Source organism: Capra hircus, chromosome 3 (assembly GCF_001704415.2).
Source record: "Capra hircus breed San Clemente chromosome 3, ASM170441v1, whole genome shotgun sequence".
Classification (NCBI taxonomy): domain Eukaryota; kingdom Metazoa; phylum Chordata; class Mammalia; order Artiodactyla; family Bovidae; genus Capra; species Capra hircus.
In genome coordinates this window covers 62,235,367-62,258,623 of record NC_030810.1, presented here as the reverse complement: position 1 = coordinate 62,258,623, position 23,257 = coordinate 62,235,367, and the positions used below count along the sequence as shown (strand labels likewise).

Here is a 23,257-nt window from a genome sequence, read left to right as displayed (position 1 = left end):
AAGACGACATACAGCTGGCTAACAAACACATGAAAAGATGCTCAACATTGCTCATTATCAGAGACATGCACATCAAAACCACAATGAGATATCACTTCACACTGGTCAGAATGGCCATCATCAAAAAGTCTACAAAGAATAAATGCTGGAGAGGGTGTGGAGAAAAGGGAACACTTTTGCACTGTTGGTGGCAATGTAAATTGATACAGCCACTATGGAAGACATATAGAGATTCCTTAAAAGACTAGGAATAAAACCACTATATGACCCAGCAATCCCACTCCTAGGCATATACCCTGAGGAAAACAAATTTGAAAAAGACACATGTATCCCATTGTTCACTGCAGCACTATTTACAATAGCTAGAACCTGGAAGCAACCTAGATGTCTATCGGCAGATGAATGGATAAAGAAGTTGTGGTACATATACACAATGGAATATTACTCTGTCATTAAAAGGAACACATTTGAGTCAGTCCTAATGAGATGGATGAACCTAGAACCTATTATACAGAGTGAAATAAGTCAGAAAGAGAAAGATAAATATCATCTTCTAGTGCCTATATATGGAATCTAGGAAAAGGTACTGAAGAATTTATTTACAGGGCAGCAATGGAGAAACAGACATAGAGAATAGACTTGTGGAGATGGGGAGAGGGAAGGAGAGGGTGAGATATATGGAAAGAGTAACATGGAAACTTAAGTTACCCAATGTAAAGTAAATAGCCAACGGGAATTTGCTGTATGCCTCAGGAAACTCAAACAGGGGCTCCGTATCAACCTAGAGGCATAGGATGGGGAGGGAGGTTCAAAAGGGAGGGGATATATGTATACCTATGGCTGATTCATGTTGAGGTTTGACAGAAAACAACAAAATTCTGTAAAGCAATTATCCTCCAATAAAAAAATAAATACATTAAAAAAGTGAAAACAGTACATACGATGTGAGATTTAGATTGAGTTTTATATTTTTCTTTATGGATGGTAACTGTTGAACAGAATTTGTTGAAAAAAGCTATCATCCCTTCATTGAACTGCTTTTGCATCTTTGCAAGAAATCAGTTGGACATATTTGTGTGGATGAATTTCTGAGTTCTCTATTCTGTTGTATTGATCTGCGAGCTTACCTGATGGCTCATCTGGTAAAAATTCCTCCTGCAATGCAGGAAAAAGAGGGGACACCTTCAATTTTCCCTGAAAAAAATAGTCATGCAGTGCCTTTTCTGCTGTATTCTGTTCTTTGAGGCAACCACAGAGCCCCACCCAATTTCAAGGGAAGGGGAAATAGAGCCTATCTTTTGAGGGGGTGTGGCAAGGGTTTTGAAGAGCTCGTGGGACCAGATATATTGCTGTAGCCATTTTTGAGAATTCATTCAACCACAGCAGAAGCTTGTCATGGTTAAATCTCTAAAGCTTGTAAGTGGTTCAGAATTCTTTCTGACTCCAAAGCCCTGATTCTGATCCAGATATTCCTCTTACTTTGTGACTGAAAACTATTAACAGCAGATTGTCAATTCCTTTTTAGTCTCTAAACAAGTTCTTATGAGCACTGTTCATTTTCCTATAGGAAGACCACACATGAACTACTATCTTTAAAAGGTATGTAGATACTATCGTTGGAGAAGGAAATGGCAACCCACTCCATCCAGTGTTCTTGACTGGAGAATCCTGGAGATGGGGGAGCCTGGTGGGCTGCCATCTATGGGGTCGCACAGAGTCGGATACGACTGAAGTGACTTAGCAGCCGTAGCAGCAGATACTATTGTGGCTTCCCCAGTGACTCAGTGGTAAAGAATCTGCCTGCAATGCAGGAGACACAGGTTCTATCCCTGGGTCAGGAAGATCCTGTGGAGGAGAGCATGGCAACCTACTCTAGCATCCTTGCCTGGAGAATCCCATGGACAGAGGAGCCTGGTGGGCTACATGCATGCAGATACTCATATTGGGCTGCATTAGGCAGTGGTTCATTTTAGAGCATTTTTGCATTCTTGGTAGCTTTTTGTTTTTTTAATTTAGCAGTGCTGGTCTTAGAACATGGGATCTTTCATCCTCGTTACAGCTGTGGGACCTTTAGTGGCAGCCTGTGAACTCTTAGTTGCAGCATGTGGGATCTAGTTTCCTGACCAGGGATCAAACCCAGGACCCCTGCATTGAGAGTGCAGAGCCTTAGCCACTGGACCACCAGGGAAGCCCTTTGGTGGTTTTTAATCCATGGAAAGGGAGTAGTGTTTTCCAGGAAGCAGACATCAGAGAGAACACAGCACAGGAGGAGAACCGCATAGACGGCAATGTCTGGAGGGGAAGATGGGATGGCAGATCTGTGAGAGATGGGCTTAAAAAGTAAGCAGGGCTGTGCCATAAGCAGGCAAAGAATTTAGACCCTGTCCTGAACCTGATGAGCGCCAACCATCGAAATATTTTAAGTCAGGAAGTGATGGGGTCCAGATTTGGTTGACGTGGATGAGGGTGAGAGGAACATGTGAAATGTCTTCTGACCTATTAAACAAGAAGACCTATTAATGTCTTCTGACCTATTATCTCTTTCCCAAGATAAACTCTAATTTTCCTCCTTTTCCTAAATTTCAGACTTTAAGACCCATTTAATTGCTGTTGTTCAGTCGCTGAGTGATGTCTGACTCTATGTGACCCCATGAACTGCAGCACTCCAGGCTTGCCTGTCCTTCACTGTCTCCTGGAGTTTGCTCAAACTCATGTCCATTGAGTCGGTGGACTGTTAAACCAAATTAATTGGCTACTAACACAGATAAACTGTTTACATCCAGTGAGGTAACAGAATGGAAATCTTGGCTAGGTGAATGTTAATGAAACACTGTAAAGAGTTATAATGCAATAAAATACACTATAGTAAGCATAAGTGAACTTGTTTTGATGATTCAAAAATCACTTTAAAATCCCAAAATAGTTCACCATCTATTATTATTATTATTCTACATACTCATGTTTAAAGCACTTAAATTTTATAAGGAATTTTCATATGTTTTATCTGACTATAATCTTCATGATCATTCTGTGCAATGGGTATTCTCATCCTCACTTAATAGATGAAGAAATGGAGGGTCAGAAAGGTTATTTGCTCAGTATTACAAAGCTTGAGTGTGGCTGAGCTTAAACTCTACATAGCTGTCTCTATACCTAATGACAATCAGAAATTATTGTTCAGTCCTAGAGAGACAACCTGCAGGCTGTATCCTACTGATATTCGAATGAGCCTTGAAATTGGTCCCTAATAAACCTTGCAGAAGGCAATGGCAACCCACTCCAGTGTTCTTGCCTGGAGAATCCCATGGACGGGGGAGCCTGGTGGGCTGACATCTATGGGGTTGCACAGAGTCGGACACGACTGAAGCAACTCAGCAGCAGCAGCAGCAAACCTCTAATAATAAATCCCTAATAACAAGACTTTTTTTGTCTTTTGTTGTCAAAAGTGTTCACTGCAGAACTAGACCGCACTGAAGTTCTAGTTAAGGGTTGTTAGGATTCTGGATAACTGAGTTTATTCTGTTTTCTTAATTTGTTATATTTAGATCCATACAGTCAAGAAACTTCATGAAAACTGAAAAATTATTGTCAATCTCAACGGTTAATTTAGCTTCTTTATTCAGGCTGACATAAAATGGGCATTTGCCATATATTAGATTTGACTTAGAGTTGTTATCTTTTTTTAGGGTGGTTTTTTGAAGATAATTGTTTTTCTTAAAAATATGATTTCACAAAAGGACTGGAAATGTATCTTAGTTGACAAGGAATAATATGAAATCTCTTTCACATCTTCCTTCCTTTCCCTCTTTAATAAAAGATTAAAAACAGTTTAGAATATCACATGTACAGGTGACAGAGAAACCTTATTTTTTGCCCTTTGGAACATTGGCATTGTTGCAGAAAAACACAACCTGTATTATTTACCACCCATGCTGCATATGTTCTTAATGTCGTATTTGTGAACAAGAAAGCATTTGGAAGCAATTACACAATTTTTTAAAATCATTATTGTCTCCATATACTTCCATGGCTGGTTTCTTTGATGTCTGGGGTTCTACTCAGTGCGAAGTGGTTTTTCATGAGCCTGTGACCCTCAAACAGCTCAGCAGCTGTGGAAGGAGTGAATTCATCACACAGGGTTTAATTTGCCCTTCACTGAGATATTCAATTTCCGTTGCAAGGGCCTTGTTCAGTCACATAGTATCTGACCTGGCAATGGCAGCTTAGCAACCAGGTGGAGAGAGCCTACCCCATGCAGGCTTTGGATGCAGGGCACAGGGAGTGTTAATTATTTACAGTGGTGGATTACCACTGAGGCTGCGGAAGTGGGCCTGGGCCATGGTCTGCTGGAGCCAACGGCCTTTTCATGTGAAGCGCACCCAGACTGTATGTTTATCTGGGGGCCTGAAAATACACTGGCTTAATTATGCAACATTTCTTGGTGGGTAAAAAGCAGTTTGTACAGCTGAATGGTAATTAAATTTAATCTAATAAATCAATCCTTATTCAAATGATTAATTTTCAGAGTAGTCATAAGCATTTTAAATTCCACAAAAATAAAGCTACTTTCAAATTTTAAATACTACATCCAATATGTCTGGTCTCCTACTAATATGATCAAAGGCTAATATTAAACTAGGCATGCAGAGCCCCCACTTAAGTCATACTTGAGAGTGAGAGACATTTTCATTATAATTAATAACAAAAATGTTAAAATCAGAGAGTATTACCTAGGACAAAGAGGAAACACTATGGCTTCTCTGGTGCATGAGTGTATGCACCTGAGACCAAGCAAGAAAGAGGCAACATTTATTAATCACTAACGACATGCCAGACGTTTTACATCTGTTTACACTGTCTTTGTAGGAGGTAGGTATGATTATTAGCCCAGCTTTACAGATGATGTAACCCACTCTTGAGGGACAGAACAGCTGGATGATAAAACTGAGTTTAGGACTCAATTTTGCTAGGCTTTCAAGACCCCCTTTCTTTTCACTACACTGTACACTAGATCAAAAGATCTAAGTGCAGAAAAAGAAGACTGGGTTGATCCACAGTGGGGAAGGAAGGGGCAATAGGGGAAAGGGCTGGAGCCGTAAGAACTGGAAGGAGCTACAGCAGGGAACTCCATTTTCACTGACACTCAATATTTCTACACCTTCAGTCAGAGTTCCAGCTTGGGAACTGAGCCCCAACTGTATTCTCTGATGGGATTCAGCAGGTCTGACCTTGTCTGCTACGTGGAGAGTCTGAGCCAGAGAAAAAAAGCATTTGCTGGAGAAGTTGAGGAGTCTTGGAGAGAAGGTATCCCCAAAATGAAGGAGGCAGCACAGTGAGCCTGGGCAAATTCCAAAGTCTCGGAGGCAAAGGGAAGAGAGCGTGCTGGGTGGTCTGAGACTCACTCTGTGCATCCTCTTTCCTTCCCTCTCCTCCTCCATGGGTACCAGACCTGCATCGAGCTCTGAAGGTTCTCCCTCGCATCTCCTGCTCAGCCTCCCAGTAAATCTCTTGCACATCTAGTCTTGCCTTAGTGTTCTCTTCTTGCTGGACCTGAACTAACATAGGTCAGTAACCTGAACTAACAATAGGCATTGACCCAGCATTTTCCCCTCTGTCACAGGCCATCAGCATCTCTAGCATATTGGGAGAAGGGAACCTTTCAAGGCCTGGTGGTTGTGAGCTTGTTTTTAAACATACGATTCTACCTCCTTCCCAGGGACTACAGAACACACCTGGAGGGGCTTCACAGAAGGGTGAAATACCTGATAAGCAGGTGGGGCAGGATCCCATGAAAAGTGGGCTATAGCTGTTTATGTGACTCCATTGGAGGCCTTAGGCTGGTGAGATGATGAGATCTGGAAAACTGAGATTATAAACACACAATAAAAATTTCACACTGAACTGATAATAACTGCTTTCATAGGCAAGATGAACCCCATGTTTAGTTTCAATAGCATGAATATTAACAATCATATTGTATTTAAAAATTAGATAAAATAGTAGCAAAACATTTACTGCTTGCTGTGTGCCCTACCATGCTAAGCTTTTTACTTGATCACCCTAAGGGAGATGCTTATTCAGTATCTTCTGTGCTAAGAAAACCTCACTTTTGTTTGAGACAACAATATGCCAGCTCCAGGCAATGGATTTTGTCACGTAACCACCACGACACTCCTGCTTTCTCTGTAGTCCCACCTTCTTCTTTTGTACTAAGAGGTGACCACAGGAAACTAAAGCAAAAGTCATCTGGGGTTGAAGAGGGGGCTGGGTTAGGAAACACAGTCTAGAAGACTGCAGGGCAAAACCCTTCACCGTCTTCAGATCCTTGCTCCGATGTTGCCTTCCCAGTAAGACTTACCCTGAACACTCTGTTCAACTCTATCTGTTGTTTAGTCACTAAATTGTGTGCTACCCCATGGAATATATAACCTGCCCCGCTCCTCTGTCCATAGAATTTCCCAGGCAAGAATACTGGGGCAGATTGTCATTTCCTTCTCCAAGAGACCATCTTGACCTAGGGATCAAACTCACATCTCCTGCGTTGGCAGGCAGATTTTTTTTACCACTGAGCCTCCTGGGAAGCCCCTTTCAACTATATACTTCAATTAAAAAAAAATTTTTTTTTAATGTAGAGCCTGGTACATAGCAAGTACTCAACATATTTTTTTCCCCTTTGAGAGAGCATATGAAAATAAAAATGGAAAATTACTACAGAAAGCACAAACTATTGAGCACAAATACCTGGGTTAGGACCAAGCCTGGCATGTTGGGTGGAAAGAGGCTGCCATGATGGTGGGGTGACGAGGGGAGGAGAAGGAGAGATGAAACCCAGATGACAACAGAAAGTCTGACCACATGAGCACCTGCATGTCCAGGAAAGCCTTTGGCTCCTACCCTGAGTTAGCTGGGAAGCTGAGGAGGAGCTCTGAACAAAATAATGACAGCCACTGGCTTCCACTGAAAACCACCACCTGACTGCTGTTGAGAGAGATTGAAGACAGACCTGTTGGCAGATCAATGAGACAATTCTGCCAGCGATGCAGGTGGCTTGGACCATGGTGGGAACAGTGGGGAAGGAGAGGTGTGATCAGGTTCTGGGTGTATTTTGAAGGTGTGCTCAAAAGAATTTGCTCATGGATTGGCCATGAATTGTGAGAGAAAGAGAGAAATGAAGGATGACATCAAGACTTTTGCCCAAGCAACTAGAAGCAAGATGACTAGAGGACAGTGGGAAGGAAGCATGGAGTATGGAGAGAAATTCAGGGACTCAATTTTGGACATGTTTAAATATGAGATGCCTACTATACCCCCAGCCTTCCTCAATGGCTCAATGGTAAAGAATCTGCCTGCAATGCAGGAGACGTGGGTCTAGAAGATCCCCTGGAGGAGGAAATAGAAACCCACACCTGTATTCTTACCTGGAGAATCCCAAGGATAGAGAAGCCTGCTGGGCTACAGTCTGTGGAGTCACCAAGAGTCGAACATGACTGAGCAACTGAGCCTGCACGCATTATACACCTAAGTAGAGACATTAAGTACTCAAGTGAATATACAGCTCGATTTTATGGGAAAAGTCCCAGCCAGGTATGGAGGTTGTATGTAAAGCTATGAGACTGGATAGATTCAGCTAAGACATGAGTGTGGATTAAAAAAAAAAGAAAGAAAGAAAGAAAATTCAGGCACAAAGTTGAGTCCCTGGGACATTCCAATAACGACACTAACATGTGCTGGACACCATCACTTATATGCAGGTGTTCATTTGCTCTTATAAAATGTTACTCCACAGAAAGAGAATGCTTCACAGCAGTAAGTCATCTGGCCAAAGGCACTCAGACATGTGCTACTACTTACCTGACTTTTGGTAAATAACTTTGAGTTTTACTTCCTCCAGCAATTTTACTTATAAACTTTGGCATCATCCTTTGTCTTCCCTACCTCATCCAATCAGCCTTTTATTTTTATTTTAAGCTTTGGGACAAGGTGTCCTAATCTTTTACCTTGAGCTATTATGACTGTCTCCTGTTAGGATTTCCTGCCTCAAGGCTCTCCCACTCTAACCTGTTCCTTATCTTCCTGAATATAAAGCTGATCATGTCACCTTCTTGCTTAGCCCTTCCATTAATTCCCCATTATTTGCAAACTCTAATCCAACTTCCTTTGCTTAGTTTAAGGGAGCCTTCACCATCTGGCTCCGAGTCTCAGCTCCAGTCTCATCTCCTGCTATATTCCCCGCAACCCACCTCCCACGCTGGTCACTTTCCTTTGATGTTGAACCTGTTTTGTTTTTTGTTTTTTTTTTTGCAGGGGGAGGGCACTTGGCATGTGGGAATCTTATTTCCCTGACCAGTTATCAAACCCGTGCCCCTTGCAGTGGAACTGTGGAGTCTTAACCGCTGGTGTGTTCAGTCGCTCGGTTGTGTCCAACTCTTTGTGACTCCCTGAACTATAACTCGCCAGGCTCCTCTGTCCATGGGATTCTCCAGGCAAGAATACTGGAGTGGGTTGCCATTTCCTCCTCCAGGAGATTTTTCCCACCCAGGGATTGAACCTGCATCTCTTGTGTCTCCTGCATTGGAAGGTGGATTTTTTTTTTTTTTTTTTTTTTTTTACCACTAGCGCCACCTGGGAAGCCCTGGACCACCACAAGGGAAATCCCGTGTGTGTGTGTGTGTGTGTGTGTGTGTGTGTGTGTGTGTGTGTGTGTGTGTTGAATCTCTTATTGAGACACATTAAGCTCTTTCACAGCTCAGTTTAACCAGATACTGATTAGAAGACAGGAGAGTGCACACCATCTCATTCCACACTTCTGAGGGAAACTTTCAACTTTTCACCGTCAAGTATAATAATGTTTGTTGTAGGATTGTTTTAGATACCCTGCATCCAGTTAAGGAGGTTTCCTTCTTTTGGTAGTTGCAAAGAATTTGACTGTTTTATCATGACTGGCTGTTGAATTTTAGTGACTGTTTTACTGCGTTTATCTGGTATCATAAATTCTCTCCTTCGGTCAATTGTTGATTTATTTTCTACTGTTACATTGGGCTTCCCAGGTGGCGCTAGCAGTAAGGAACCCATCTGCCAAAGCAAGAGATGTAAGAGACGCAGGTTTGATCCCTGGGTCAGGAAGATCTCCTGGAAAAGGGTATGGTAACCCACTCCAGTGTTCTTGTCAGACATGACCAAAGCAACTGAGCACTACCTACACTAACTTCCTATTTCCTAGATAAGCTCAATGTGATCTTCATATGTTACCCTTTTCAGTGTATATTTCAGGATTCAATTTACTAATATTTTGTTTAGCTCATGGCCTGATAATCTGTGCAGTGGCCCAGTGGGAGCATTTTGTGGAGATGTGACCAAAAACAACCTGATAATTAGAAGCAAAGTTTGATTTCCACTTCTGGTCTGGGATCTGGGGCTCTGAATAGATGCTGGCTGAGGATTGAGTGTGGATGTCTTAAGCTCTGTAATACTACAGGAAAATGAAAGCTTCATTATCAACACCTTTTATATTCAGTACAAAGTTTAGTACGTATTCAGTCCCCAAACTGAAACAGATCTTATTGCCTAATTCAAAAGTTTTAATTGTAGTGAGATAAAAACTTACTATGTGCAAGTAAATCTTTTTAATGTTTAGTTTGCTAGTTTACCTTACATGAAAAATGAGCAAAAAGAAAAGTCCCACAGACCCCCAAAACACCTCTACAGAAAACTTTTTTATATTAATTCCATGTATGACATTGCTTCTTTCTCTTTGTTTAGACCCAGATTGCTGAGGATGTTCTTCTCCAGTTCCAAATAACTCTCGTAGTCCATTTTCAACTCAGCCTCCAATTGTTCTTTTGACTTCTGAAACGTTTTCTGGGGGGGAGGAAAGCAAATCATTTTTATAAAACTCTGACAGCTAGAGATACCAAAGGCTGGCAGAGGCTATTCCCTTTTAAGATTTTGATGTAGACTTTTTAAAGCCCTTATTGAAGTTGTTACAATGTTGCTTTTGTTTTACCTTTTGGTTTTTTGGCTGTGAGGCATGTGGAATCTAGCTCTCCAACCAGAGATAGAACCCCACACCTCCCTCCATTGGAAGGTAAAGTCTTAACCACTGGGCCACCACGGACGTCCCATGGAAGGGACTTCCATTATTTCTGAAGGGCTGGACTGGCTACTGTTCTCCAGAAGGGCTCTGTGGGGCAGGGGGCAGGAGGGCATCTCTTGCATAGTTGGGGAGAGGGGCTGCTGACCCTGAATAGGAGGGGCACAGCTCAGCAGAGTAGTGTGTGCAGTCTCTAGGTATCTCCTAGTGGTGGGGCTGATCAAATTTTGTGATGGACTGGATGTGGGCTCTCAGGGGCAGAGGGAATCCAGGCTGGCCTATGAGCTCCTGCCACCAGGAGAGGGAAGAGCATGTTGACAGGGGAGGGGGAAAACAACAGAGCATTTATTCAGCTAATTTACCCAACACCACTTGCTGAATAATCTGAGTCATCTGTTTTGTTCTTTGATCTGTCAATGTTTGCATGAGTACTGTTCTGGTTTAGTTAGTATTTTAATTTTAACTAAATTAATTTATTGCAGTATCTGCTAGGGCAGTCATTATGATTTTTAAGATTTTGTTTCTTCTCATCTGTGTCTCCTTTCAGATGAACTTACGATTACTTCATATTGTATGTCGTCCTGTGATTTTTTTAAAAAAATAATCATATTTATTTCTTTTTGGCTGTGCTGGGTCTTCATTGCTACACAGGGTTTTCTCTGCTTGTGGCAAGTGGGTGCTGTTTTCTAGCTGCGGTGGCTTCTCTCTAGTCGTGGTGGCTTCTCTTGCTGCAGAGCATGGGCTCGAGGGCACAGGGGCTTCGTGGTTGTGGTGAGTGGGCTCAGCAGTTGTGGCCCTGGGGCTCGAGGGCACAGGCTCAACAGTTGTGCTTCAGGGCTCAGTCGCTCTGTGATCTTCCCAGACCTGGGGTCGCACCCGTGTCTCCTGCGCTGGCAGGCACACTGCCACTGAGCCCCCGCAGAACCCCCCCTGTGTTGGCTCTGTTTCTCCTCCTCTTGCCCTCTCCCCATCTTAATGTCTTCCTGTGCCCTCTGCTCTCTTGTCACAAAACTCTGTCTCTGAGGATTCTATCGAGGGCACCACTACCATATTTTATTCCAGTTTCTTGAGAATCATTTGCAAGAAGAATTTTCTTCTTTTCACTGTTCACCATGCCTGAAGTTCCCTTCATCCCCTGCTGTATTTGTGCCTTATGTTTGCTTTTTCTCTCTCTTAATATCTCTGCTTCCTCAGATTATTTGAAGATCTAGCCCAGCCCAGTATTTAAGTGAAGAACTGCAATGCCCACTGTGCACTTCCATGGGTTGCCTCCACAGGCTGCCTCACTCCGTTCAGAAAGTCCTTTGAGGCATCTGATTTGAGCCTAGCCACTTTCAAGTTTCCACCTGACCCCAGGACAACTCATCCCCTCACTCTGCCATCAGTACAAGTTCTTTGCTCACTGGTCCTCTCTCCACTAGTCTGTCAGAGCTGTTCAAGCCAACCTCTTGCTTGCAGACTTTCCAGCCATAGGGGTCAGGTCCCTGTCCCTGGGTTTCCTATATTCTCCCTGGACAGTCTGCTCTGGTCCCTTGGCAGTTTCAGGCCCTTGGATTTCTGTGGCTCAGCGAGCCTCCTGCCAGGGGTATGAGGCCAATTGTCCATCCTCACCAGCAACCTGTCTCCCACAGTGCTTCCCTTGAAGGTCTCCTCCCAGAGTCTGGGTGGTATTGCAGGAGTAGGAATGGGGAACACACAGCCCTCCAGTGCTTCTCTCCAAAAAAAAAAATTCTCTCTTCCAACCTCTTTCCCCGTAACCCTTGCCTCCCTTGTGCAGCCTGGAGTGTGGGTCCTTGACTAAGGGCTGCAGAATTGTTTTGAATTCTGAATGAATCACATGGAAACTACTGCTTGTTTTCTGCTTCGAGTCTCCAGCTGAAATTCCAGTTAAGAAAATTCCCATTTTGTGTGCTGTGAGAGCTGTAATTACTATTATTTTTCAATAAGTGAGTGGTATCCAGATTCAATGTTTGCAAAGAGATGGGTATATGATTACCCTTATATCTGTGGGTTGAAGTGCATAGCCTAATCTCTGCCAGCTGAGGGGGGCGCTCATGAAAACTGGCCTTGCTGGACGGATGTGTGATTATCCCCTGCCCTCTGTAATAATACTAATAGTAGACACATTAGCACTTCCCATCTGTCAGTTACTGTAAATATTTAACTCATTTAACCCCCACGGCAATTATCTGAGGCTGTTACAGTTTGTTCCCATTTCTCCCATCATCAGCCAGTGCTTATAAGGAGATACTTCTGATGAACATTAGCTGTTTTTCCTTGGTGATTCTATTCATGTTCTGAATGTGACAGAGGAGCCCCTTTCAGTTCAGTTCAGTCGCTCAGTCGTGTCCGACTCTTTGCGACCCCGTGAATCGCAGCACGCCAGGCCTCCCTGTCCATCACCAACTCCTGGAGTTCACTCAGACTCACGTCCATCGAGTCAGTGATGCCATCCAGCCATCTCATCCTCTGTCGTCCCCTTCTCCTCCTGTCCCCAATCCCTCCCAGCATCAGAGTCTTTTCCAATGAGTCAACTCTTCTCATGAGGTGGCCAAAGTACTGGAGTTTCAGCTTTAGCATCATTCCTTCCAAAGAAATCCCAGGGTTGATCTCCTTTAGAATGGACTGGTTGGATCTCCTTGCAGTCCAAGGGACTCTCAAGAGTCTTCTCCAACACCACAGTTCAAAAGCATCAATTCTTCAGCGCTCAGCCTTCTTCACAGTCCAACTCTCACATCCGAGCGCCTTTAAATGTACTCATTTATCCGCAGTCTAGTTCCAGAGAAAACTTGAGACGTGGACGCTCTACTTTAAGGAGGGTACTATGTCAGATGGAAATGAAGTTACAAGAAGGAGGTGGAAAAGTTTTGGAAACTCAGTTCCAAGATATGCTTATTACAATATTTGAGTGTTTTAAAAGTACTTCACATGCAAATTACTATTATCTTATATGGATAATTAGCTGTCACTGTGCTATTTAAACACTTCTAGGGGCTTCCCTGGTGGCTTGGTGGTAAAGAATCTTCCAGCCAGCGCAGGAGACATGGGTTCATCCCCAGTCCAGGAAGATCCCACATGCTGTGGAGCAACTAGACCTGTGTGCTGTGTGCCGCAACCATTGAGCCTGTGCTCGAGAGCCCAGGAACTGCAGCTACTGAAGCCCTGGTGCCCTAGAGCCTATGCTCCACCACAGGAGAAGCCACTGCAATGAGAAACCCACCCTGCAACTGGAGAGTAGCCGCTGCTCCCAGCAGAGCCCTCCCCAAATTTTTTAATAAATAAAGTAAAATGATGAAAAATAAGTAAGTAAACACTCCTAGTAATTGTGGATGATTGCTGGTGTGGGGAAAGGTGGCAGGTAATTTCCCCTGGCAGAAGTTCATCCTATGTTTGTGATTGTGTAAAAGAGCAGACCACGACCATTTTCTTTTTGGTAGTAAACAAGGTCAATTAATTGGCTTTTTTTATACCTCATCACCACTAAACAATGTTTTGAAATGATGCTTTATCTGCTTTTGTTACACTAATTTGTATCTAACAGTATGATAATGTTAATCTATTTGCTAATGCAATACATGAAAATATTTCCATGTTTGTGTTTTTAATTGAGACCTAGGGTCTCACATGAGTAATTACATTGGGGGAGGCTATATATTTGGCTATAAGGAAACAGCAGGCAGTGATGAAATTGTTGGTGCCAAAAGGGCAAGGAAGGGAATGAGCAAGAGACAAGCAGAAATATGGACTGAGATGACCTCAAGTGGGAAAGAAAGAAGAGATGAATTCACAGACTATTTAAAGCCCCCAATTCCACTGGTCAAGGGAAGACCAAGAAAGTAAAATCACATCAGAGAGACTGAGAAAGAGGAGGGTGGGGGCTTCAGAGCTTTAGGTTCCTTTTTGGTAGAGTTCAAGAAGGAGGTGTCCTACACCAAATTATCCTCAATCACAAATTTCACATTTCTAGTCTATTACAGTAAAATTTCTATCTATTCATTCATCTGTCTCTATATACTGTGCTGTGCTGTGCTGTGCTAAACTGCTTCAGTCGTGTCTGAATCTTTGCAACCCTATGGACCATAGCCCACTAGGAGACCGTAGCATACCAAGAATACTAGAGAGGCTTGCCATGCCCTCTTCCAGGGGATCTTCCAGACTCAAGGATAGAGCCCATGTCCCTTACCTCTCTTGCACTGGCAGGTGGGTTCTGAGCCCCAGTGGCTCAGGGGAAAAGAATCCACCTGCAATTCAGGAGACTCAGGAGATGAAGGTTTAATCTCTGGGTTGGGAAGATCCCCTGAAGGAGGAAATGACAACCCACTCCAGTAATCTTGCCTGGAGAATCCCATGGACAGACAGACCTGGTGGGCTACAGTCCATGGGGTCGCTAAGAGTCGGATGGAACTGAGCAACAACTAGCAGCTATTATGCCCTCTATATACTAGCTCCCTCTTAATGACAGTTTATTATTTGTCCGGGTACCTAACTGAAATCCTCACAGTAATCTTAAAAGGTTGTTACTAGTATTCCCATTTTAAAAACAAGAGAACCCAAACTCAGCACAGATGCAAACCTTGCTCTGGATCTCACGGCTAGTAAGTGGCAGACGTGAGACGTGAGCCCACATGCCCTAATTCATATTCCACTCTTTTTTACACTGTTTTAATGCATTTTCACTAAATGTTAAGTATCTATGAAATGAAAGCATTCAGATTCTGAATCTCTGTATCCATATTGGTATCTAGATACCACCTAATCTAAAGGACTTGAAATATAGAAAATTTCAGAAACTAAATTGGATAGAATTTCACTAGGTATCCAATTGGCAGTTTGACTCACACTAAGCTCGGAAATCAGAGAACTGCCCTCTTGACTCCCATGAGAAGAAGAGAAGAATGTGAAAAGGCATATTTTTTTTTCTTTTGAATCTGTGGAATAAGCCAAACAAATATAATCCTACTAGTGTTAGAGGAAAGTAATTTTGGCTTTCTGAAATTTAACTTACGACTTTTTTCTTCTCCAGTTCCAGCTCCATTTCTCTCTTTTCCTGTTCACGAATTTTTCTGCGCTGTTCTACATAGTCCAGATGTTTGACTTCTCTTTCAAAGTAGTGGCTTATGCTTGATACCTGTTAGAAATACAGGCCCATGAGAGGGGGGCTCACACAGAAGCCCCCATGTTCTTGACAAAGCTCTGGAAGAACATCTGCTGCTTGTAAGTTATTAGCTAGATTGCTTGCTTTGGGATAAGGCCCAAAGCCCACTACCAGAGGAGCTAATTCATGGGCTACTGGGCTGAGGTTTAGGGACCTGCGAATTGGGGGATGGCAGAAAAGGAGTGGGATTGGAAGGAGAGAGCTGCAAAAAATTGCAACTTTGTAAGAGAAATATCCCTGGATGCCTCTTTTCCCTCCTTTCTCTCCTTCTCACTTTTAAGGCTGAGGAAAGTTTTGCATTATCAGTCAAACTTAGAAAACCCAGACGAGGATGTCAGTGGAGACCCTAAAGGGACTGGAAGCAGAGTTGAGTTCCTGGTCCCCTGGAGAGCTTAGCATGTGTGGGCAGAAGAATAGAAGCAAGGAAGGCATCAGAGACCTTGGGCGAGGTGACCAAAGGGAGAGTTTTTTGCCTGCAAGTAACTAGGTTGACGTTGTTGGAACTTGCAACAGATTGCAATCTATATATTTAATGTTTACTGTATCCATATTTATGTATTATTTATGAATCTTCTTTTTATAACATATTAACACTGCTTGAAATGAAACCCCTGGGTGGTATGCATGGAGGGGCAGAACACTGCCACTTCAGACCTGCTGCCTGCAGTACACCAAGTTGGGGAAGGAGGGATGGAGGCTGGCAATGGAGAGATGCAAAAAAATGTCAGCTGGGTCCTCTGGGATATCACCAAAATAAGGGTCCCATGCTTGGGTTACAATCTGAAAATAACTTCCTATGATTATCAATCCCCAAATCAATTCTTCTCTGAATCTAGGCTTCATTTACTGGGCCTTTCTTTCATTGCATGGTTTTCTTCCCCTCTAGCTTTAAGTCATTTATCTCATACAACAGGAATACATCCCCTCATTATTTTATTTTATATTGGAGCATAGTTGATTAACAATGTCGTGTTACTTTCAGATGCATAGCAAAGTGATTCAGCTACACGTATACATGTATTTATTCTTTTTTTTTTCCCCAATACTTCATTTATTCCAATTTTTAACTAATGGGAAGTTTCAAAGACAATTCTTTTTTTTTTTTTTCCTATTAACGTACCAGCCTTGTGCGATGGTACATTTTATTTTATTTTTTAATTTATTTATTTTTTTAATTTTAAAATCTTTAATTCTTACATGTGTTCCCAAACATGAACCCCCCCTCCCATCTCCCTCCCCATAACATCTCTCTGGGTCATCCCCATGCACCAGCCCCAAGCATGCTGGATCCTGCGTCAGACATAGACTGGCGATTCGATTCTTACATGATAGTATACATGTTAGAATGCCATTCTCCCAAATCATCCCACCCTCTCCCTCTCCCTCTGAGTCCAAAAGTCCGTTATACACATCTGTGTCTTTATTGCTGTCCTGCATACAGGGTCGTCATTGCCATCTTTCTAAATTCCATATATATGTGTTAGTATACTGTATTGGTGTTTTTCTTTCTGGCTTACTTCACTCTGTATAATCGGCTCCAGTTTCATCCATCTCATCAGAACTGATTCAAATGAATTCTTTTTAACGGCTGAGTAATACTCCATTGTGTATATGTACCACAGCTTTCTTACCCATTCATCTGCTGATGGACATCGAGGTTGTTTCCATGTCCTGGCTATTATAAACAGTGCTGCGATGAACATTGGGGTGCATGTGTCTCTTTCAATTCTGGTTTCCTCGGTGTGTATGCCCAGCAGTGGGATTGCTGGGTCATAAGGTAGTTCTATTTGCAATTTTTTAAGGAATCTCCACACTGTTCTCCATAGTGGCTGTACTAGGTTGCATTGCCACCAACAGTGTAGGAGGGTTCCCTTTTCTCCACACCCTCTCCAGCATTTATTGCTTGCAGATTTTTGGATCGCAGCCATTCTGACTGGTGTGAAGTGGTACCTCATTGTGGTTTTGATTTGCATTTCTCTAATAATGAGTGATGTTGAGCATCTTTTCATGTGTTTGTTAGCCATCCGTATGTCTTCTTTGGATAAATGTCTATTTAGTTCTTTGGCCCATTTTTGGATTGGGTCGTTTATTTTTCTGGAATTGAGCGGCATAAGTTGCTTGTATATTTTTGAGATTAGTTGTTTGTCAGTTGCTTCATTTGCTATTATTTTCTCCCATTCAGAAGGCTGTCTTTTCACCTTGCTTATAGCTTCCTTTGTTGTGCAGAAGCTTTTAATTTTAATTAGATCCCATTTGTTTATTTTTGCTTTTATTTCCAGAATTCTGGGAGGTGGATCATAGAGGATCCTGCTGTGATTTATGTCTGAGAGTGTTTTGCCTATGTTCTCCTCTAGGAGTTTTATAGTTTCTGGTCTTACATTTAGATCTTTAATCCATTTTGAGTTTATTTTTGTGTGCGGTGTTAGAAAGTGATCTAGTTTCATTCTTTTACAAGTGGTTGACCAGTTTTCCCTTTGTCTTTACTCCATTGTATATTCTTGCCTCCTTTGTCAAAGATAAGGTGTCCATATGTGTGTGGATTTATCTCTGGGCTTTCTATTTTGTTCCATTGATCTATATGTCTGTCTTTGTGCCAGTAGCATACTGTTTTGATGACTGTGGCTTTGTAGTAGAGCCTGAAGTCAGGCAAGTTGATTCCTCCAGTTCCATTCTTCTTTCTCAAGATTGCTTTGGCAATTCAAGGTTTTTTGTATTTCCATACAAATCTTGAAATTATTTGTTCTAGTTCTGTGAAAAATATGGCTGGTAGCTTGATAGGGATTGCATTGAATTTGTAAATTGCTTTGGGTAGTATACTCATTTTCACTATATTGATTCTTCTGATCCATGAACATGGTATATTTCTCCATCTATTAGTGTCCTCTTTGATTTCTTTCATCAGTGTTTTATAGTTTTCTATATATAGGTATTTAGTTTCTTTAGGTAGATATATTTCTAAGTATTTTATTCTTTTCATTGCAATGGTGAATGGAATTGTTTCCTTAATTTCTTTTTCTACTTTCTCATTATTAGTGTATAGGAATGCAGGGGATTTCTGTGTGTTGATTTTATATCCTGCAACTTTACTATATTCATTGATTAGCTCTAGTAATTTTCTGGGGGAGTCTTTAGGGTTTTCTATGTAGAGGATCATGTCATCTGCAAACAGTGAAAGTTTTACTTCTTCTTTTCCAATTTGGATTCCTTTTATTTCTTTTTCTGTTCTGATTGCTGTGGCCAAAACTTCCAGAACTATGTTGAATAGTAGCGGTGAAAGTGGGCACCCTTGTCTTGTTCCTGATTTTAGGGGAAATGCTTTCAATTTTTCACCATTGAGGATAATGTTTGCTGTGGGTTTGTCATATATAGCTTTTATTATGTTGAGGTATGTTCCTTCTATTCCTGCTTTCTGGAGAGTTTTTATCATAAATGGATGTTGAATTTTGTCAAAGGCCTTCTCTGCATCTATTGAGATAATCATATGGTTTTTATTTTTCAGTTTGTTAATGTGGTGAATTAGATTGATTGATTTGCGGATCTTGAAGAATCCTTGCATCCCTGGGATAAAGCCCACTTGATCATGGTGTATGATCTTTTTAATGTGTTGTTGGATTCCGATTGCTAGAATTTTGTTGAGGATTTTTGCATCTATGTTCATCAGTGATATTGGCCTGTAGTTTTCTTTTTTTGTGACATCTTTGTCAGGTTTTGGTATTAGGGTGATGGTGGCCTCATAGAATGAGTTTGGAAGTTTACCTTCCTCTGCAATTTTCTGGAAGAGTTTGAGGAGGATAGGTGTTAGCTCTTCTCGAAATTTTTGGTAGAATTCAGCTGTGAAGCCGTCTGGACCTGGGCTTTTGTTTGCTGGAAGATTTCTGATTACAGTTTCAATTTCCGTGCTTGTGATGGGTCTGTTAAGATTTTCTATTTCTTCCTGGTTCAGTTTTGGAAAATTGTACTTTTCTAAGAATTTGTCCATTTCTTCCACGTTGTCCATTTTATTGGCATACAACTGCTGATAGTAGTCTCTTATGATCCTTTGTATTTCTGTGTTGTCTGTTGTGATCTCTCCATTTTCATTTCTAATTTTATTGATTTGATTTTTCTCTCTTTGTTTCTTGATGAGTCTGGCTAATGGTTTGTCAATTTTATTTATCCTTTCAAAGAACCAGCTTTTGGCTTTGTTGATTTTTGCTATGGTCTCTTTTGTTTCTTTTGCATTTATTTCTGCCCTAATTTTTAAGATTCCTTTCCTTCTACTAACTCTGGGGTTCTCCAATTCTTCCTTTTCTAGTTGCTTTAGTTGTAGAGTTAGGTTATTTATTTGACTTTTTTCTTGTTTCTTGAGGTATGCCTGTATTGCTATGAACTTTCCTCTTAGCACTGCTTTTCTAGTGTCCCACAGGTTTTGGGTTATTGTGTTTTCATTTTCATTAGTTTCTATGCATATTTTGATTTCTTTTTTGATTTCTTCTGTGATTTGTTGGTTATTCAGAAGTGTGTTGTTCAACCTCCATATGTTGGAATTTTTAATAGTTTTTCTCCTGTAATTGAGATCTAATCTTAATGCATTATGGTCAGAAAAGATGCTTGGAATGATTTCGATTTTTTTGAATTTATCAAGCTTAGATTTATGGCCCAGGATGTGATCTATCCTGGAGAAGGTTCCATGAGCACTTGAGAAAAAGGTGAAATTCATTGTTTTGGGGTGAAATGTCCTATAGATATCAATTAGGTCTAACTGATCTAATGTATCATTTAAAGTTTGTGTTTCTTTGTTAATTTTCTGTTTAGTTGATCTGTCCATAGGTGTGAGTGGGGTATTAAAGTCTCCCACTATTATCGTGTTATTGTTGATTTCCCCTTTCATACTTGTTAGCATTTGTCTTACATATTGCGGTGCTCCTATATTGGGGGCATATATATTTATAATTGTTATATCTTCTTCTTGGATTGATCCTTTGATCATTATGTAGTGGCCTTCTTTGTCTCTTTTCACAGCCTTTGTTTTAAAGTCTATTTTATCGGATATGAGTATTGCCACTCCTGCTTTCTTTTGGTCTCTATTTGTGTGGTATATCTTTTTCCAGCCCTTCACTTTCAGTCTGTATGTGTCCCTTGTTTTGAGGTGGGTCTCTTGTAAGCAGCATATAGAGGGGTCTTGTTTTTGTATCCATTCAGCCAGTCTTTGCCTTTTGGTTGGGGCGTTCAACCCATTTACGTTTAAGGTAATTATTATAAGTATGATCCTGTTACCATTTACTTTATTGTTTTGGGTTCGGGTTTATACACCCTTTTTGTGTTTCCTGTCTAGAGAATATCCTTTAGAATTTGTTGGAGAGCTGGTTTGGTGGTGCTGAATTCTCTCAGCTTTTGCTTGTCTGTAAAGCTTTTGATTTCTCCTTCGTATTTGAATGAGATCCTTGCTGGGTACAGTAATCTGGGCTGTAGGTTATTGTCTTTCATCACTGTAAGTATGTCTTGCCATTCCCTCCTGGCCTGAAGAGTTTCTATTGAAAGATCAGCTGTTATCCTTATGGGAATCCCCTTGTGTGTTATTTGTTGTTTTTCCCTTGCTGCTTTTAATATTTGTTCTTTGTGTTTGATCTTTGTTAATTTGATTAATATGTGTCTTGGGGTGTTTAGCCTTGGGTTTATCCTATTTGGAACTCTCTGTATTTCTTGGACTTGGGTGATTATTTCCTTCCCCATTTTAGGGAAGTTTTCAACTATTATCTCCTCAAGGATTTTCTCATGATCTTTCTTTCTGTCTTCTTCTTCTGGGACTCCTATAATTTGAATGTTGGAGCATTTCATATTGCCCTGGATGTCTCTGAGATTGTCCTCATTTCTTTTAATTTGTTTTCTTGTTTCCTCTCTGATTCATTTATTTCTACCATTCTATCTTCTATTTCACTAATCCTATCTTCTGCCTCCGTTATTCTACTATTTGTTGCCTCCAGAGTGTTTCTGATCTCATTTATTGCATTATTCATTATATTTTGACTCTTTTTTATTTCTTCTAGGTCCTTGTTAAACCTTTTTGCATCTTCTCAATCCTTGTCTCTAGGCTATTTATCTGTGATTCCATTTTGATTTCAAGATTTTGGATCATTTTCACTATCAATATTTGGAATTCCTTCTCAGGTAGATTCCCTATCTCTTCCTCTTTTGTTTGGTTTGGTGGGCAACTCTCCTGTTCCTTTACCTGCTGAGTATTCCTCTGTCTCTTCATCTTGGTTATATTGCTGCATTTGGGGTGGCCTTTTTATATTCTGGTAGTTTGTGGAGTTCTCTTTATTATGGAGCTTCCTCACTGTAGGTGGGGTTCTATCAGTGGCTTGTCAAGGTTTCCTGGTTAGGGAGGCTTGTGTTGGAGTTCTGGTGGGTGGAGCTGGGTTTCTTCTCTCTGGAGTGCAGTGGAGTGACCCGTAATGGGTTATGAGACATCAAAGGTTTTGGAATAATTTTGAGCTGCCTGTATATTGAAGCTCAGGGGAGTGTTCCTGTGTTGCTGGAGAATTTGCGTGGTATGTCTTGTTTTGGAACTTGTTGGCCCTTGGGTGGAGCTTGGTTTCGGTGTAGGTATGAAGGCATTTGATGAGCTCCTATTGCTTAATGTTCCCTGAATTCAAGAGTTCTCTAATGTTTTCAGGCTTTGGATTTAAGCCTCCTGCTTCTGGTTTTCAGTTTTATTTTTACAGTAGCCTCTAGACTTCTCCATCTATACAGCACCGATGATAAAACATCTAGGTTAAAGATGAAAAGTTTCTCCACATTGAGGGACACTCAGAGAGGTTCACTGAGTTACAAGGAGAAGAGAAGATGGAGGGGGTAGTTAGAGGTAACTGGAATGAGATGCGGTGAGATCAAAAGAGGAGAGAGCAAGCTAGCCAGTAGTCACTTCCTTATGGGCGCTCTATAGTCTGGACCGCTCAGAGGTATTTACAGAGTTATACGGGGAAGAGGAGAGGGAGGAAGTAGACAGAGGTGGCCAGGAGGATAAGAGAGAGGAATGAGAAGGAGAGAGACAAATCCTGCCAGTAACCAGTTCCTTAGGTGTTCTCCACCGTCTGGAACACACAGAGATTCACAGAGTTGGATAGAGAAGAGATGGGGGAGAAAAGAGACAGAGGCCACCTGGTGGAGAAAAAGGAGAGTCCAAAGGAGGAGAGAGTGGTCAAGCCAGTAATCTCACTCTCAGGTAAACTTGTGTAGTGAAGTTTGGGTTTTTAAATGTACAAAATTGACAACAAAAACCTAAGAGCAAAGATTAAAAATCTAGAGTAGAGGTTGGATTTTCAAAAATACAATATTAAAGAAAAGAAGCAGAAGGAAAAAGGAAGAAAGAAAAAAAAGAGAGAGAGAGAGAGAGAGAGAAAAAGAATTATTAAAAAAAAAAAAAAACCAACAACCATCCAAAGACTATATACGGTGTTTGCCTTAAAAAAAAAAAAAAGTCTTTTTTTTTTAATAGTAATAGTAGGTTATAGAAATAAAAATTAGAGGAGAAATAGAAGACTTAACAATTAAAAAAAAAGTTAGGAAAAAAAAAAGAAAAAAAAGGGATGATTTTAAAAATAGTAAAAATATATCTAGCCCTTCTCTGATGTTGTGGGCCGTGTGGGATCACTTCCAAGGTGGTTCCCTCTGTTTAACTTCTTCTGTTTGCTGGTTCTTTAGGCTCACTAGTTCAGTCGCGCTGTGGGGAGGGGGGATGCTGCAAACAAATAGCACTGTCGTGTGCACACAGTGTCTCAGCCCCACTTGACCTGTCCCTTCTCATGGCACACAAACCGCTCCGGCTCTACGATGCTCAGCCGGGAACCATCTGGGGCCGGCCCTAGGCTGCGTGCACTTCCCCGGTCCAAGCCGCTCAGGTTCGGCGCTCAGGCAGCCCTCAGAGGCAGATTCGGCTGGGACTGCGCTTTGTGCCCTTCCCAGGTCCAAGTAGCTCAGGAGTTTGGCGAGCGCGATCGCCACGACTCGTCACCTTTTCTGCCGCTGCTGCT

The 23,257-nt window shown here is 41.5% G+C and overlaps 1 protein-coding gene across 1 annotated transcript in view; it reads right to left on the bottom strand.

Annotated features, from left to right (window-relative positions):
- Positions 9,715–23,257, bottom strand: part of WDR63 (WD repeat domain 63) — an 83,908-nt gene continuing 70,365 nt past the window's right edge. The window contains exons 21-22 of the mRNA XM_018045688.1: positions 15,096–15,218; positions 9,715–9,858 (exon numbers count right to left, since the gene is read on the bottom strand). Of these exons, the coding sequence (XP_017901177.1) occupies positions 9,715–9,858; positions 15,096–15,218 (267 nt within the window). The remainder of the gene's footprint in view (positions 9,859–15,095; positions 15,219–23,257) is intronic.